At 32.4% G+C, this 19,228-nt stretch overlaps 1 protein-coding gene across 2 annotated transcripts in view; it reads right to left on the reverse strand.

The window, feature by feature from the left end:
• Positions 1-19,228, reverse strand: part of LOC110996904 (slit homolog 1 protein) — an 89,048-nt gene that overhangs the window by 4,530 nt on the left and 65,290 nt on the right. Inside the window, exons 1-9 of one of the 2 annotated variants that reach the window (XM_022264800.2) lie at positions 15,453-15,571; positions 13,568-13,663; positions 9,980-10,160; positions 9,079-9,247; positions 8,386-8,495; positions 6,933-7,045; positions 5,730-5,866; positions 4,363-4,515; positions 3,262-3,442 (exon numbers count right to left, since the gene is read on the reverse strand). In XM_022264800.2, coding sequence (XP_022120492.2) covers positions 3,262-3,442; positions 4,363-4,515; positions 5,730-5,866; positions 6,933-7,045; positions 8,386-8,495; positions 9,079-9,247; positions 9,980-10,153 — 1,037 coding nt within the window. In that variant the 5' untranslated portion in view covers positions 10,154-10,160; positions 13,568-13,663; positions 15,453-15,571. Of the gene's footprint in view, positions 1-3,261; positions 3,443-4,362; positions 4,516-5,729; positions 5,867-6,932; positions 7,046-8,385; positions 8,496-9,078; positions 9,248-9,979; positions 10,161-13,567; positions 13,664-15,452; positions 15,572-19,228 lie in introns of those variants that run through there. The other variant, XM_022264801.2, reaches the window with a different exon arrangement.

The raw sequence follows: 19,228 nt of genomic DNA on the forward strand, positions 1-19,228 counted from the left end.
GCCGTTCTGTAGTTATTCGAACAAAGCCGACTTTGTTTTCTACAAGTATTTTAAGATGAATTTACATGAGAAATTTGAATTGGACCCTCGATGCGAAAGCTGAGACAGATTTTTAAAAAAATTGACAAAGGCAAATGACACATTGACATCTGACAGACACAAACAATTGAAATTGGTGTTTAATTGCTCCAAAATTAAAATGCTCAAACTTTACGTTAATAAACAAGAATAACCCACTATAGAATAAAGAAAATTAATCCGCTAACCACTTTTCTGTTTACGTAATTAATAATTATGAAAAATGTTGGGAGCAATTAATATTCTGAACATGTTAGCAATTGCGCTTTTTAACGAAGAAAATCCAAATATTTACAAACAACAAAGCTGCTATAAACATGTATTAAAAAATTAAAAAATCATTAAGCAGCTTAATTTTATGCAAAGATTTATATGAATTTTATTAAAGCAATAAAAGCATAATGCAGATTAGCTACCCGTGCTTTATAATACACTTTCATCATGATTTCCTCTCCAGATTAAATTTGGTTTAATCTTAACGTTATCGACTGTTGTATAATACGTCTCAATTAACGAAGCTACCGTAGCCCCAACAGACAAAAGCCTTCCTCGGTGAATCACCACAAATTAATCTAACCCTGACGTTATCCTGGTTTCAATTAATACTTGCTTGAGATATTAATCATAGATAAAATTTAATTTGCTTTCAGCTTCACTACACACCACCACCGTTAGTAATAGTTTTATTTCGTTAGTAGTTAATATTTAGCTATGGTTTTTTTATTAGTCTTTCGCAAGCACCAGTTTTCAGAATTCTACCTATAATTTTAGAATATTGGGTACCTACTTATTAACGCCACCGCAGCAAAATATAACTATATATAATACAAATATATATTTTATGGTTAGCGTGGACAACCTAAACCTAAGTTATTGATGAATAAATATAAAATGAAATACTTTTTATAAAATCAAAACACTTTAGAAACCAAAAAAGTTTAGGTTAAGTTTAGGTTGTCCACACTTGCTAATTTATTTATTTATTTAGTAATCCTACAGCTAACATAAATTATATATAATTACAACCTGATACATTTTACTAGAAAAAAATTTAGAAAAGGGAACAAACAAACAAAAAAGTATAATATATAAATAGTATAATGAGTCAATTTTACCCGCGGTGGCTAAATATGTTAGGTGGTTAATACCTAAATACCGAATATTGATATTATAAATAAAATTAATTTATTTATTATCTTAACTTTTATTAAATTAGCGTAATAATATCAGTACCTAAATAACGTGAGTTTTGAAGCAAAACAAAACTGTGTGAACCACGAAAACAATTCATCTTCCAGACAGGAACTGGGTTAAAAGTATCATTAAGTAACATGGCGGAAGCGATGTTTGATCTTTAAGACAAAGTTACGTTAACTTTATAATCCACCTATATATATAGGTAATACATAAATTACATTTATTGTAGGTTACGTAATAATCAAAAAATATTTTGGATGCGTTTCTTCACTTATTTTTGATATTTATTGGTCTCTATCATAGGGTTGACACTAAACAAAAATCACTATAAGGCACAAAAATTGAGTTTAAAATTGACCTACTTGACAAGCTGACAAAATTTGCAAGTCGCCTTTATGACGCCGGTTACTTTGACTGTTGAAATCTTACACAAATAATATTGACTTTTATTTTAAAACAACAGTGTGGGGTCTACTGCTGGCAAGTTCACACAAGTTTATTGGGCTGTGCTCTGCTCCCATGGGTTTTATATACCCTTACAACAACAACGACCATGACCGATACTATAAATAATTCTAACATAATAACTAAACTTACAATATTATAACTAAAATATATTATTAAATATTGCCCTTAGGCAAGGTTCCGAAGATACTGGCAGCGTTCCCCCTTTGAATAGCTAGACAATTCTTTGTCCGAGGTAGCTGCCAGCTCTTCGGTCTCCAGTGATATCGATTAACCTTTTTGATATTTCCCTAAAAAGCCTTATAGCGCTAGGCCACAGACAGACAGGTCTCGACATTGAATGGGACAAAATCATGTTCGGAGAATAGACCCCTGTATTTGCAGGCTTTAGCTTTTTCAGCTGTATCACAAGCCAGCTCTGTTGTTGGTTCCATGAAGATGAGAAGGGGCCAGTGTGTCTGAACATGGAATCAAACTAATGCCGTCCGGTCTCTTGCCATCGTCTCTTGCATTTCCAGTCGGCTCAAGTAGACTTGGCACATTGACGGTGGCAAGGGACCGACGTTAAATATCATTGAGTGCGGCATGTCTCGAGAAGCGGCCACTTTTTTGGCATGACAGTCCGTGATGTTCTAGTTTCTCGACATCACTGCCACAAGGACATTTATGAGCAGAGGAGACAGGAACACTTAAGATACTTAAATTTAATTTACTTTTAACACAAATATGTTGCCAGCAGCGGTTTATTAAAGAGTAATGAATGTATAACATAATGAATGAATGAAATATTTTGTTAAAATTTAACGAAACTTGCACATTATATTTTTCTAATAATATTATGATGAATATAAATTATTTTACCATTAAAATCATATGTATAAAAAGCAAGCTTATTAATATTAATGACGCTCGACCCAAATTATTGTGAATGCTTCATTCGTTTTGAATAAATAATTAGAGTTAGCTTTACTCCATTATAAATATTGAAGTTTCGTATATTAAAAATGAAAATGATTCAGTCTATCTCACATATAAAAATGAGAATAATAAATACTGAATATTGCTAGAAAAATTCTAGTGTGAGATTTTTTTAAATATATATTTATGAATTATTTTAATTAAATAAAGAGCTACATGTTTGCTACGAAGTCAAAATATCGTAGCAAGTAATGCATAAATTCCTCTACGGACGCGTAGACTGTAGACGTCAATAACTACGAGTAAATTCTGTTCTAGATGTCAGCTATGATTATTAACACGGTACAGTACATGACTCAGGGTAAAATTAAAGTCATCGTCTACGTTTTTGTATTTAAATAATATGTCTATAAATAAGAACCTTAGGCTTAAAGTTCATTTACAAAATATATTAAAAAAACAAAAAAAAAACAAAAATATTTTTACTGTAGACAATTTTTGGGATTTTCCAACAAATTTATGTTTAACTTGCTTTCGTGTTAAATTTGTTTTTCTTATAAGTAATCAATATTATAATTAATAATTATGAATAAGGTTACTTACATATTCTTTTGCAAGTTAAGGAATGTGATCGAGTCGCCGTAGCCTGTAAATGCATCTTCACTGATGTAAGTGATGTTATTGGAGCGAAGATCCAAGTGGCGAAGACGGTGCAATGGCCGAAGTGCTTCCGACGGAATCTCATGGAGCCGATTGTCACCGAGACGTAGATATTGTAAGTTTTCTAGACAAAAATATATATATTTATTTCCAACAATTATTACTATTTTTTATCGTTGAGAGAAGGTAGAATCGATTCTTGGCTGTGCACCAATTGACTTCCTTTCCATGTGCGCATTAAAATTCGTTCGAACGGTGAGGAAATCGGTTTGCCTTAGACCCAAATTCCGACGGCGTGGGTCAGTGATTACCTGCTTGACAATTAGATCGAAAAATTATCGTAAAACAGATTTAAAAATCTGAGGCCCACACCTAAAAAGCTTGTAGCACCACTTTTCTCTTTATCAATATCGAGATGCTGTTGAACTATAATGACGTTAGTATATTGTCAATATTATATATTGGACCAAAATTTGGTTCGTAAAATTAGAAAAGCAAATGACTTATTCTTACTACACATTGTTTGCAGTGAAAAATTCTATCAACTCGGATTTAAAAGATTTTAACTGTAATGTTATATTTCTACTGTAAAATATTATTACTTAACTCAATACTTTTATAATAATTGGCAACTTCCTTATAAGAAATACTGATCACATCTAACAATACACCCCAATTACGATCGAGTTTTTTGAAAATTTGTAGCTTGAAGGGCGCTAGAGGGGTGTCATGGGGTTACTGCCACCCCATGGATTCTGGACGGAGACTCACTTATTTACAACTTATTTATTAATAAAGTATCACAGCTTTTCTGTATAAAAGCCACCTGAAGCGGTCATCAAAGATTGTGTCGCTTCCCAGATTTGTTTGAGAACTGTTACAGTTAGTTTGAGTTTTTTTTCAAGTTAACAGCACAATCTTGTGTTGTTAACATTTGGGTTTTTTAAACAATGTTTCTAACTATATATAGAGAAAAAAAACATAAATTTAAACTTTATCTTCTTGGCATCGGTTTTGGATTAGAATCTTTGGTACTTCTCTCACCTTCGAGTCCGACAAAGGCCTTTTCATCAATACGTTGAATCAAATTTCCTTCAAGTTCCAAAGAGTTCAGGAAGTTGAGATGTGAGAACACTTGGGCTGGTACCTCTCGTAACTGATTGTGGGCTAATCCTAGAGAATCTAGACTCCTCAGACCTGAATAAAAAATATACATTACCAGTTTTTTTTTAAATATATTTTTATTATATTATTTACTCATTATCAATTAGTATTATACCTTTACGCTTTAAGAGCAAAGCTTCATCAAGAAATTTAATATTCACTCGCTTATTATGTAAAGTTCGTATTTTATAGAAATTACTATATCCATTACAATAAATTATATATAATGTTCCGTAAATACGCCTTAAATATTATCAAACATTATTCACCTTTCATAATTACTCGTCATATAATTACGAAACGGTTTATAAATTTTATTACACTTACCAAGAGCTTAATTACCATAGTAACTAACATAGTAGCTAATTATGTTTTGAGTTAACAATTAACTTTGATTGTAAATGAGATAACCACGGCACAAAACATGCTATCAAAATAATTGGCACACAGCAACATTGCCAATTTTAGCACGCAATGTTTAAATTATGCCTCAAATATATCGTTTGTTACTTTAGGATATATATAGGGCCATGACTATACAATAAAAAAAATATACCTTTGATTTATAACCTCCTCTATTGGGTTTTTAGTGTTGGTTGAAAATAATTAAATCGTCGAGCTAATTAAATGTTATTCACAGTAAAAAACAACACTAATTTAAATATTACTTTTAGTACCTATAAATACCTAAACTTATATTTTGCATTATGAATTAAATAATGCTATGATTCCTACTGTTTCACTGATTTCATATGTACCAACCGGAACCAATTACAAGAAATAATTTAATTGCAAGTACGATTAAATTTGTTATTAATGACTGAAAAAGTAACACTCTTACAAATAAACCCTTTTTCATCGCATAGTAAACAAAATTTGATTGAAATATAAATAACAGTATTTTTATAAAGAGTAAAAGTATTGTGTAACTACATATTAATAATTAACAAATCAACAATTAATTCAAATAAAATGAGTTTTTTCTGTACATTTATATTTTTTTATTGAAAACTAAAACTACGTAAAGTAGACTTATGAAAATATTATACTAATATAGATTACAGCACCTTATGTCAGATTATAATTGAAGATTTCTTAGATTTTTTATCCATAAAAATTACTTTAAAATATTCTTTTTGTTTGAAATGTTCGGGAGTATTCTTTACGGCAACAACCGACCAACTCATAAATATGTTCTTTATAAATCGAACCATATATATCACGGTAACACAAAGAATGTACATTACCAGCGAAATCACCCTCCGAAATAGATGTAATCCGATTCTCTTGCATCTCGAGTTTCTTCAAATTTTCCAGTAATGCGAGAGCTTTCTGCGGAACCGCCGTAAGTTCATTCCCGCCCAAGTTCAGACGCTTTAGTTTCCTGGGAATCGTTTATCATATACGGTTTGTTTTAATTGTCTACAAACTAAACTCGTTATTTGTTCAGAGTTTAAGATGTTTTATGACTAAACAGTACAGTTTGTGGGGAAAGAGTACCGAAGTAGCGATAGCGCGAAGTAATTTAATTCTTATTTACTACATGTTATTTATTTACAACAATTGTATACTATTTATTTTATCATTGAGAGAAGTGTAAGCCCAGAGGCTTCAGCGTGCGAATCCCATCCCTGTGGTCGTAGATTCGATTCCCGACTCTGCACCAATGGACTTTCTTTCCATATGCGCATTTGAAATTCGTTCGGACGGTGAAGGAAAACATTGCGAGAAAATCGTTTGACTTAGACCCAAAATTCGACAGTGTGAGTGAGGCTACCTACTTGCCTATTAGATCGAAAGATGATCATGAAACAGATTCGAAAATCTGAGGCCCACACCTAACAAGGGTGTAGCGCCACATTTATTTTATTTTCTCTTTATCAGTATCGATATACTGTTGAACTATAATGACGTTAGTATGATGTCAACATAAAAAAGTTAAATAAGACTATTTTGATAACTTTAATGTTTATATAACTTGACAAAGCCTAATTTAAAACTAGGTATTTGTGTCACCAGCCTCAAAATAAAAGCCCCTCTATTAGGGCACACGGAAGGCAGGGCATAGGGCATTTAAAAACAAGTGTATTTGACTTTTCGTGTCAGGCAAAAATGTTTTCAAATTGTCGTTTCTGAGTTTCTAAACTCAACGACCACTACGTTGGATCTTGCGGATAGGATAGTCTGCTACAATTTTACTTACAAAAACATTTATACATTATCACACTATTGACAGTTAAGAGATAATCGTCTAAAGAGTCTATATCGTCGATACATAATTTTTCATATTATTACCCAAAGGAATCTTTTATTAGGATTCGATCGAAAAACATGAACCTTGAAGAGTACTGATCACTTTCTTGCGTGTCTAAACCGGCATAATTATGACAAAACCTGAAATTACATTGTAACTAATCAATTTCGATACTTATGAATAAATAATTACTTACTTTTCTAATCCTTTAAAAGCTTCGCCGTCAACAACAGAAATCTTGTTTTCGTAGAGGGTTAAAATTTCCAATGTATCCAGACCCAGGAAAGCTTTATTATGAACGGCGGTCACCTGCAAATGCGCTCATTGAAAATTGCTTTTGCTATTATTGAACGAACAACAATGAATACTGTTTTAAAAATGCCTAACGGGCAATTATTTAGGGGGGGGGGGGTATAAAGGGTTCTACTTTGCATGTATTTCGCATTTTCAAAGAGAATTTAATCAGATTTTTAGATTTAATTTTATATTGGATGAAGATAATATCGGATTTAATACTTATAATTATTTAAAAAGTTTAATACTAACACGAGTTTACAGTAGTTTATTTTTTAATATTTGAATATAGTTGTATATTTACTTTCATCTGCAATAGTAGGCAAAGTGTGATCTACATATAGCCTCTATAAATAGATTATCTATTTATCAATAAATTATACATCTCACCCATTTTTCTGTCTGAGATATAAAAAATATAATTATATTATATAATATCAACAATCTTTAGTAAGATATATACAATTTTGATGTCTCTTTAATTCTATATTATATTTGCATTTCGATTCAATTTATGGTGTTGCAAAAACAAAAAAACTAATCCAATAAAATAATTTTATAAAATATATATGTTTTAAGTTTTCAGTTATTGGGATGGTCAGCGAGAAGGAATCAGGATGAGTTAAAACATCAAAATTTAAAAAAATTCCGTTTATTCCTTCCAATTCCTCATCTTGAAAAATTGTTTGATTTATTTATTGTTTGATTGATAAATCCTGGCAACTTTTTCGTGTCACCAAATCAATCATTTGTCTATGAAGAAATATTCAAACGGAATTTACTTAAAACAAGATTAACTCGGAAAATAGAACTCCTTAGTGGCTTCACTCAATCTTAGAAGCCTGGCAGAAATGTTTTGTTGTAGTAAGGAATTGAGGAAACTGTTTGAGACACCTCATTCGCGGTACCACCTATTTCGTGTTGATATATTAAACTTTAAATTCTCTTCTGTAATTCAATATTTTTGTGTTTTTTTTTAAATATATATCTTCGTTATGTATATACTATTATAGATAAATGTATATTATTTCTGATTTTGTTAACGTTACAACCTACTGTAAACCGTAATTGTCTATTCTCTATTATTTATTATCTTTTGTCGATCCGAAGTGGTGGAGGCCTGATGACCTGTAACACAGGTGCTGTGCATTGGTGCGGTGCATTAATATGTATGTAAATAATTGTAAAATAAATAAAGATTATTATTATTATTATTAATATGATAAAAAAGAGGAAAGACGTAAATTTATATTTCTATATACGCACATTAAAAAGAGTATGTATTTTTTTATAATGCACAGTAGTTGTATAGTAGTTTATTATTCTCTTAGTAAATTCTATGTTACGTTAAATACCTTATTGTGATTCATATTCAGAATTAATAGATGGTTCAAATGAGTGAAGGACGAGGTCGGTATGGTCGCCAATCTATTCTGAGAAACATCCAGCTGTGTTAACTTGTTTCCTGAAATAATTAATATTCACTGAATGCAAATACTTTTAAAATATTTGTAACTAATTATTTAGGAATAAAATTCCTTAAATAGCTAAGGCTAAACAAAAACTTTTTTTATATAATTTTATGGCCTAGTAACGCGACCCTTGGAGAGCCAAGACCTATTTTCTACCACTATTCACGTGTCATTCTAACGTTCCACTTGTTATCTTAATCTTCCCCACGGTGTTTTTAATGTGTTTATATTATAATGTACTATATATAACACTTTGTTTTTGAGCAAATCATACAACTGGCGACGGGAGGGATCACTAACTTTTACAACACTTGCCAATAGTACGTAGTATATTAAAAATCAATATTTGGTTTTGGCATTTTAAAAATACATGGTTCATATCTGCTAAAATAAATTATTACAATATGACTTTAAACAATAGACTAATCTGTTCCTTTCCAATTAGCAAGAAGGCTGTTCTAAATTTAAAAATTTGTTTATTATCTTTTACTGGACCCGGATACAAGTTAGCCAAATCGTTTATTCCAAATTTAAACTCAACAACCATAGATATTTCTGAAAACAGAACAGGCTTACCAATAGAGCTCAGAGATGAATCTTCAATAACGGCCAGGGTACTGTTGTGAACAGTCAAATGTCGTATATCCAATCCGAGGAATATGTATGAGGGAAGTTTTGCCAAATTGTTATGACGAAGTTTCAGGTAAAATATTATCATTGGCTTCGAGCGCAGCGTATTCATCGCCTGAAACAGTGTTTTCATTTAGCCATTACGGTAATTATGATCATGTGCTGTTGTGCTGAATGTTTGTAATTAATAATTAAATGTCTCATATTGTCGGGTATGTACTCATGTTTATGTAACGTAACATAATATGTTACCCCTTAATGGGGCATGTGACAAACATATTAACATTAATCCAAAACATTTAAAGCCTTTCCTGACTTTTACCTTAAACAGATCCAGAAGAATAGTTTCTGTAATATATAATCTTAGTTTATTTATTGCACGTTTTTATTTTTAATTTCTGTTTATACAGCAGGGGGCAATCGAGCCCTGAACTTCACCTGATGTTAAGTGATATAGGACCCATGAATAGTCACATCAAAAGCCTCGCGTGTTGCTGGCCTTCATACAAAGAAATAAGAAATGCTATAGTCATAGTCATAATATCTTTATTCATTTAGGTAAACATGTACACTTATGAACGTCAAATTAAATTAATCGTAAATTTACATTTACCACCAGTTCGCAAGTCAAGGGCGTAGAGCGGGTAAGAAGAACTGGCAAGAAACTTTCCGCCACTCTTTTCAATCGCAATAACTATACTACATAGCAAGACTTTTAATTTTTACGCCAGGAACTATCCGAAATACCTACATCACGTATTACGGATGGTTTCTCAGATGTAGTTAAGGTGTAGGTAGTATGTAAGTATAGTTAGTTTCTGAGGTGCTTAAAGACGAATGGTCAAACCTTCTGGATGTGCTGCTGTTCAGTGAACTCGCAGAGGATATCCAGGCCATTCTTCTTGACCGAGCAGGTGCAAGGCGCGATCGCATTAGGCGCAGGACACTGTTGTGCGCCTTGTGGGTGCGCCGGTCGCGCTAGCAGTACCACGCAGCACCACACAACCCAGCGAGGCAGCATTCTGATCCTATAAAACACATTATTTAATATTCTAATCGGATTTTATATTATTTACGTAAATTATTTAATAACTCATAAATTTCATCTAATCTCATCTCATCTGCAAACACCCTTGTCAAAGTAAATATGTCACTAACTTTAAGCATCTAATGTCGCCTAATACAAAATCCTAGACTTGCTATAAAAATATTTTGCCCTATTTATTACGAAAATATTAGAATATCATTTGTTATAACGATAGACGTTGGTACCGCAAGAAATTCATTTTACTTGGCCATTTGTATTGTTAGTAGTTTTGATTTATTGCAAGGCAACACGGATGATTTTAATGACACAGGCGAAATAGGTGGATTTTCCAACCAAAACTCCACGAAAAATGTTTTACTAGTTCTCCGAACTAGTCGGTGGGCGTTCGTTAGTTCTATGATTTCACGTTGAAGTAGACTTGTGATACTAATATTGCGAATTTAACTGGGTACAAAATTATTTTTTTACACTTAAATAAAACATGTACCTACACAATTAAAAAGTATTATATTTGTTATTTAAACGTCGATAAACTAAACACGACTACTGATGGTCATATAGCCACAGATTACATAATTAAATTGTTAACGACATCAATTACATTTTGATACACAAAATAATCAAAGTGTTATACATATCTAATCAAAAGTCCCCGCCATCTCTTCTGTCAATAGATTCCGATGTTGTTTAAATTTTAAGATTTATTAAATCCCCTCTCAACGCTGAGATTGGTTTATCAGCAAATGCGCCGTCGACATAACAATAAGATAAAATTAAAATGTCGAACTTTTCAATCCTCTTTCAAACATTTATTAATACTGTTTTTAAAGAACACGGAGAAAACAGGCTGACCTGAGGTTAAGTGATAAGCCCATGGACACTCTGAATGCCCCAGGGCTCGACAGTGCGTTACCGGCCTTTTAAAAATTGGTACGCTTTCCTGAAGGACCCTAAGTCAACTTACTTTGGAAATACTTCAGCTGGCAGATGATTCCACGCACATGGTGCGTGGCAAAGACTTTGAAATCGTTCAGTTGTGGAAATCGTGTTTAAACTATTGATAGGCGTTTATTGGTAAGAGCACATGTATGTGTACATGATCTCGTATCATGTCACGAGCCAATACGCCATGGACTAGAGATTCTGTTATATATCATATATATTTTCCAAGAACTTAGCAAAGCCAGACTGACTTTAAAAAAAGATTACTATCGACTTTGAAAAAAGATTAGAAGCAAATTAAGAGTACTTTGTTCACTTAATTATGTTTCTAAGTAAGTGAAATTGTGAAACAAAAGACGTAAGACAAAATGTTGCAGTCAACTGTGATAGCTAGTCATAGTCAAGCCGAGAATGACGTACCTATCATGTCGCGTGTCCAATGCGTTTTGGACTAGTGAGGTTGTGATGTACCTATTTCTACGAAAAGAACAATAGTTTATACATTTTCACCACATTAAAGATTTTGTTACAATGAAGTAATTTAAGATTGCTTAAATGAACTTTAATATCATTGATAAGTAATGTAATATAAGCATAAATCTAATTGAAATTTGTCCAAAATATTGAATGAAAAAAACGTACGCATAAATTTATTTTAACGGAAATTGAATTGCGTTGAGAGACACGCGGAAACGTGCTCTAAATTTCAATATTTTTTATTACATTATCATATTGAGAGCGCCGATTTCTATGAAATAAATTTTACATTCTACTAACAAATTAAATTCTTAAAATTTTTCCATTTGTAGAATAATCTTTTTTGGCTGATTTAAGTATTTTATCTGCATACTTAAGTTGCAAACATTTTGAAAAATCAACGTCCCATAGCAACTTCTTCAACTTAGTTTTGATTATAAAACTTTATATATAAGATCCTCGACTCTGTTACTTCCAAAAGCATTGGTAATCATCACTGTTTGGTGTGGTTACTACGCAATCCCTTTGACATGTATAATAATATAGACTTGCGAGATTTATACTTTGATTATGTTCTGTTCCATATTCAAAAGCAAACAGGCAGTATGTTTTATTATTATAACAATACAACATCAAAACAAGTGAACAAACTAATTAGACCCAATAGTTCACCCTTGAATAATATAAGGATATGAATAGCTAACTGTTACCCGCATTCAAAATAGGATCTAAACATTCTCATAGGAATACAAAGCCATACGACATAAGTTTCGTTAAATGTATTCAAACGTAACTTTGACCCTAAATTTGCATAATACTAGTTTTAGACCCTGCAAAAAGCATCGATGTATTTACGCCAGAACGTTTTTATTAGCGAAATAGAGCGTGTATTGTTATCATAAGCACAATAATGAATAAATTTCTATAAAAACGTCTTTTGTATACATCAATGTGAATTTATTATTTAGTGAGGTTTCAAGAAGTCAAGTAATACAGTCGCGAGCTTTCTGATTGAGTGCGTGTCCATGGGTCCTTAATATCAGATGAGCTTTTGTGTGCTTTTAACCACCGCATATATTCTAAAAATGGATTAATAAAAGATTTTTATATCAATACCCAGTCATTTGGTAATGAAATAAGTGTTTAATGTATCATTAATGTCTTAAATTGGGGGGCAAATATTTAAATAATTATAAAAATTAAGTATCTAGTAAGTGTAGTTAGCAATGAAGTCATGTATGTATGTATGAAAATATGTTTTTTTTATAGAATAGGTGGCAAACGGGCAGGAGGCTCACCTGATGTTAAGTGATACCTCCGCTCATGGACACTCTCGATGCCAGAGGGCTCGCGAGTGCGTTTGTGCGAATTTGTACGCTCTTTTCTTGAAGATCCCTAAGTCGAATTGGTTCGGAAATACTTCAGTGGGCAGCTGGTTTTACAAAAATGCCTTGAAAAACGCGCAGTTGTAAAAATGAATGATGGAAATATGAATTGCATACAATTTACTTTCTGGTTAAAATTCCAAGGGAAACAATTATAAGTTGTCCGAATCGTCGACTTCGTTCCTTATTCGAAGTTCAAAACAGTATTACTTAGGCATTTAAGGATTGTTCTTATAATACAAATGAACCACGCCCCAGTTCTTTTAAATATAAAGTGCTTTAAATCCAATTTAGCCTCGCATTCCATAACTATATCTAAAAGTAACGTAACGATACCTTTAAATTATACTACGAAAGTAAAGGTTCTTTAGGGCTGCCAACACAAAAAAAATATATTTTTTATTATTATACTTTGAGATTTCAATATACTGATAGTTTGTTAACTTATCGTTACAACCAATTAAAAGTACCGACCGATTTTTCATTTATCCCAAATTACTTAAATTGGTCTCAAAATTATAATAACCTTGATACGATACAACTACAACCCTACTTAGAACACTAGCGCGATTTGCGTACGTACGTCGTTGTGTGCGTGTCAGGTCGGCGAGCGCGTTCGTAAGGGGTGCGCCACAGTCATGGGGCACTAGGTCATGTTAGACGAGATTCACCTTCCGCCCTGAAACAAATAATTAATATTGTGAAACATATTGACGGCTTTTCTTAGCTCTCTGCTATAGAGACACGAGAAAACACGAAAGCATTATGCTGAGGAGCAGAATGTTCCACATCGCTCATTCTACCAGAGACCACAGCAGCTAGTTTGCGCCTCAGTCGGGCAAATATTCGCAATCAATAAACGAAGAAGAGACAAATAAAATACGCATGATGTTAAATAAATTACAAAATATAAATAAACGAGATTTTTTTGTATAATGCTGAATGTTAGAAAAATGCTAATTGCTGACACGACACACCCGCCTTTTTTAACATCAGACGTATGTCTTGTCATTATTGACATGGCGGTAAACATGATTCAATATGGCGTCGAAGAGGTCGATTAATTATTTAAATTAGAGTTTTCGTTTCAGGTAATTTTCAATAATAAATAAATTGGGATCAAATATCCCGAGTCTGGCTTCGCCAACGACTCAATTATAATATGGCTTTATTGCCAAAATATGATATCTTGTATAAATAGGTTTTTCAATTAATTACCAAATTGTTATTACGTTTTTGTAGTAGTAAGTTATAATATGTATAGAGATAAGTATTATTGTCTAGATTTTAACTTTGTGGAAATGACATGCAATTGACAAAATCAGGAGTTTTAAAAATTCCTCAAATGAAATAAATTTATGTAGGAAAACTGTAAACATGCAAGTTCACTAGGGATGATTAGTCATTGCAGGCATTGCTTACTAGGAATTGATAAAAAATAATATTGTACCAATTTTAATCAAGCACAACGTATATAGCTGAGCCTCGAATCGGCTCTCAATATACGCTCGCCATTTTAGTATAATATGATTTTCTCGGTAAATGATTTTACGATAGCAATGAAAGGCATATAGGAATTCAGATAGGTTAATTTCCCATTTGGGGAAAATTCAACTGACATCTTCGGAGAAACTGAGAGTTGAAAGGCTTTTATTATGCTTCAGATCAACGACTCTGTATTAAATAAGCCAATATTTTAGCAATTTTCTCTTAAGGTTAAATATAAGAGGTTTGAAAGCGATAGATTTATGTTTTCTTACATTAAGATTTTTAGTTTGTGAAACCTGTGATGTGAAATTGTATCAAGTAAGGAGACTGACTTGTCTTAAAGTAGCAATTAAACATATGTGCCACTCTGTGCAAAAATGTGTTTAATCTGTGCTCTATTTGAGATAATCAAACTTTTTTTATAGTATTATGACAGGCAAGCCTTCAAGCTGAGAAAGGTACCGCATTTTTCGGACACCAACGATAACCAAACTGCTCTCACGTCAGCAGGAAAACACGACACTGTCTTGAACCAGAAGTGTAGGCGCGGCGCGTGTTACCTAACTATTACGCATTTACACACATTATTTTTAATTGCGAACCCTATTATATATTACTACCAAATATACATATGTTACACTGGGGACCAAAACTCCTACAAAGAAACACAGCCGGTCTGTCTATCAAAAAATGTTTGTGCATGGCTGTGGTACTCTAAGATAACTTTGCGTTCCATTAAAAGGAGAAGTAAGATCTGCTTTCAACATTGATAGTTTCAAACTAATATTTATGCTATCTTATGAATTGGATATCGCCTTGATGTCTAATCCATACCATTTACACATTTAATTACTTATTCGAAGGCTATTTTATTAATCCACTATTAATTTTTGGCCTTCAAACTAACTGTACACGTGACAGAATGGGCGAGGACTCACAAAGGATTTCTTATTTAAATTTTACAAAAAATATAGACTTACTTAAGTAGAATACAATCCAATTATCCCTTAGGCACTGAACTTGGCCATCACATTTAAAATGCGATCAGAACGTAATATGTACACTCCTACGCAGATGACGAGCTACTGCGGCCCCTTCATAATCAATTGATAGTTCATCTCCGTTTGGTTTGTATTGTGCGAACGTGTGATCATATAATGTACTCATATCACAGAGTCGCTGAACTCACTGTATCATATATATGCCGCTATAATTTAAGAGATTTTTTTTAACACGGGATATATTATGATACATGAATGGGTGCCCTCCGGTACTATGAGAGAAGAGGATTATTAAGAGAATATTTATTTATTTTCATATTATCGTCAGTAATTACTTATGTGATAGAAGTTAACCGATATGGATATATCTCACTTCTGACGTTATTTTAGTCTTCTACTGCTCAAAATTCGTAAGGTATCAAAGTTCTTTCCTTTAAGATAACTCCATAAAAAGGGAGAACTGGGTGACCACAATACGTCTCCAAAGCGGCTTATGATTTTTTTAAACAACGCGTTTAGTGTGTCCATCGAGACCCTAGCTGTGTGGCCTCTGACTCCATCTTGCTTATATTACACAAATATTCGATTTGCAAATACCGTTATTATAATATAAAAACAAAAAACCGTGTAAAAACAAAGGCACTATATAAATAAAAAGCTTTAAGAACAAGTTTCCTCATACAAATGTACAAACAACAATTCTATTTGATTCCCTGTCGAGATAAACATTGCATATAAAATTCATACCCATCCCAGCTGAACCTCAATGCTCATACAAAAACTATTTAAACGATTTTGTGTGAAGTGAAAATGATTTTCTTGTTTACTTTTAAATTTAGAACGTTTAAAAAGGATGGACTCAATTGTTTTAATTCAAACGTAGAACGAAGGCATTTATGGCATTTTTATAACTAGAGAATCGAGATGTACGTTATTATTATTATTATTATTATTGTTATATTATTGGATTAGGCTAAATTATTATACTAACGAAATACAGTAGTTTTAATAGGAATAATACAAAAATGTGATTTTCGTACGGCCAGTCACTTTCCGTGCAGCATCATCCATTGGCGTTGCGTAGAGATGTGTGGTCTCTCTGCATCTTCTACCGCATTAACCATGGAGAGTGTTCAGAGGAGTTGTTCAGACTAATACCTGCAGCTGAGTTTAATTATCGGACGTCAAGGCAGAATATAAAATACCATCCGTATCACCTTCACGTCCATCGTTCCACAACTGAGCGCTTTTAAAGCAATTTTTCCGCTCAACTACTATGTGGATATAGCAGCCCACTGAAGTATTTCCGAACCAATTCATCTTAGGGTTTTTCTAGAAAAGAGTGTCCAATTCTTGAAAGACAACGCACTAACTTCAGACGTGCTTCTTGCCCGTTTGCCACCTTAATATTAAAAAAACTGGCAACACATTTCTGCGTCTATCTTATTAATATATTTCTCTATTGTGTCGCATAGATTCGAAATAGACTATGCGTATTCAATACGAGGGGTTATATTGGGGTGTTAATGTGCGAGATATATATTATATAATACCGAAAAAGGGAAATGAACTAATATATTACCTATGAAAACAACTTTATTGTATAATAATGTCTGTTGAATGCTAAATCAAGTAGCTTAGCAAAGCTGCAAAGTTGTATTGGATAATTTTAGCGGTGAGGGTGTATCGATCGATCTACGTGAGACGCGGTCACATTCCCTAAAACAACCCAAGCTCTACCTGCCCTCATGCCCAATTGAAGGTAGAATTAACACTAATATTATTTTTTTAAATACATAAATAAATCGTTTATTACACTTGTACATTTAGATCGATTAATGCGTACAATCAGTCATATAAAAGTAGACATGAGAATGATATATTCATTGTCATAATCTATTTATTTCCTTTATTTACGGTAACTTAATACGAATACAATAAAATACTTATTGGTTGAAGAAGTGAATAAATGAATGAATCACCACAGATTTGTTTATATTTTATATTTTCCTTCTTTATCTGTCATATGCATATGTATATACATAGTGTGAAACTAGGGCAGTGATTTAGTTATAACAGTAAAATTATGATATTACAATAAACTATACTGTTAGTATGAGTATACCTACAGACGACTCATAATTTAAAAATTTCCTAAAGTCTCTTACAATGTTCAGTACATTGACGAACTATTAAACCAAATATACTTTAATGATTGTATGTACTACAACTTTTATTCAACTTAGCAAGATTAATAAGAAAATATAATTTCAAGATACCATTTTCTTGGGACGCTGTCACAAACGTTTTAAAGATAATCTCATAACATATTACCTTTTACTTGTGTAAAGGCAAAATGTAATAACATCACGACGTCTCGAGAATCTCGGTTGACTCGAAGTTACATTTGATACGTCTTTTAAAGAATTGCTGTAATGGTGACAGCCGCTCAGACATTTAAGTTTAAAAACTTTCAATAAATTCTAGAATAAAGGTTAAATATCAGTGACCATATTTATTTAATTTCAAGTTCTTGAGACGATGATGACAATAAGACGATTAAAGAATATTATTTTTACTTATATATTTATATCAGGACTTTTTGCCCCCTGTTCTATAAAAAAAAGGTATAGAGAAGACGGATCTCCACTTGCTACGGTCAACTTTATAGACAATTACGAGTACCAAGCATATTCGTCTGTTATGGTCTTCTTACTGACAAGTAAGAATACCCATAACAGTATCCAGTATCATTTCCAGTATCTCCTAGATTTGGTTCCGATACGTATAACAAGGCCTACCCAACCCGACTTCATCATCCATGGTTGCCTTGTATATCCTACTTTTTACACTGTTCTGTCATCCTTCCTCTTTGTATCTATGTCGCTTACGTCTTCTTTTAACTCACACTTATTTCTGTATGGAGAATATACCAGCAGTCTACTGTACCACTTAGATGGTATAAAAAGACAAGAACCGAGAGTATATGTTTAAACTTATTTTTGATAGTTATTTATTATTTAACTTTCACATCACATGTTTAATAAATGTCTGGAATGAATAACTATTATACTGTAATAAAATATAATTACATTTCAAACATGAATGCCTGATTCGCAAACGAAAATGTATTTTTCAATTTGCAACGTGATTTATGGATTTATCGGTCATAAAGTTTTCAGTATTTTTAATGTTGATTAAAATTATGTTAATATGAGTTAGTAACAGTTATTAAGAACTAATTAGTATTTTTATATTTATTTATTATGGGAATCTCAGTCTTCTTTAATTACCCTTTTAAAGGTTCTCGTTAGAATGTTACTGTTGCAATTTCTAAATCGCTGTAGCACGGACGCAGCCTTTTTCCGCCTGATCGCCTGGTAATCAAGCTAGAATGTTCGCGCAAGCATTCCTGATATGCTCGTACTACAGCGCCATTGGAAGTCCATTATTATAAATGCATTGTTATACGAAAACGTATATGGCATAAGATAGAGGATCTTGTGTATTAATTATTTTATTGCCACAGTTTACTGTTGTCCGTACTAACATAGTCTTAGTGTATAAGCAGTATGCTAAGTAAGCATTCTTAGTCCGCATACGTTGAAGCAACAATTTCACTAATGGCTGCAAAGCTTGTGTTACATATTAGTGAATTTAATGGCTGTTACATAATTTTACACATTCACACACATGCATACATTCAAGGTATTTCATTTATATTACATTAGTTACTGAAGAGCTGGTTGTTCGTA

The sequence above is a fragment of the Pieris rapae genome, chromosome 11 (assembly GCF_905147795.1).
Source record: "Pieris rapae chromosome 11, ilPieRapa1.1, whole genome shotgun sequence".
In the NCBI taxonomy this organism is placed as follows: domain Eukaryota; kingdom Metazoa; phylum Arthropoda; class Insecta; order Lepidoptera; family Pieridae; genus Pieris; species Pieris rapae.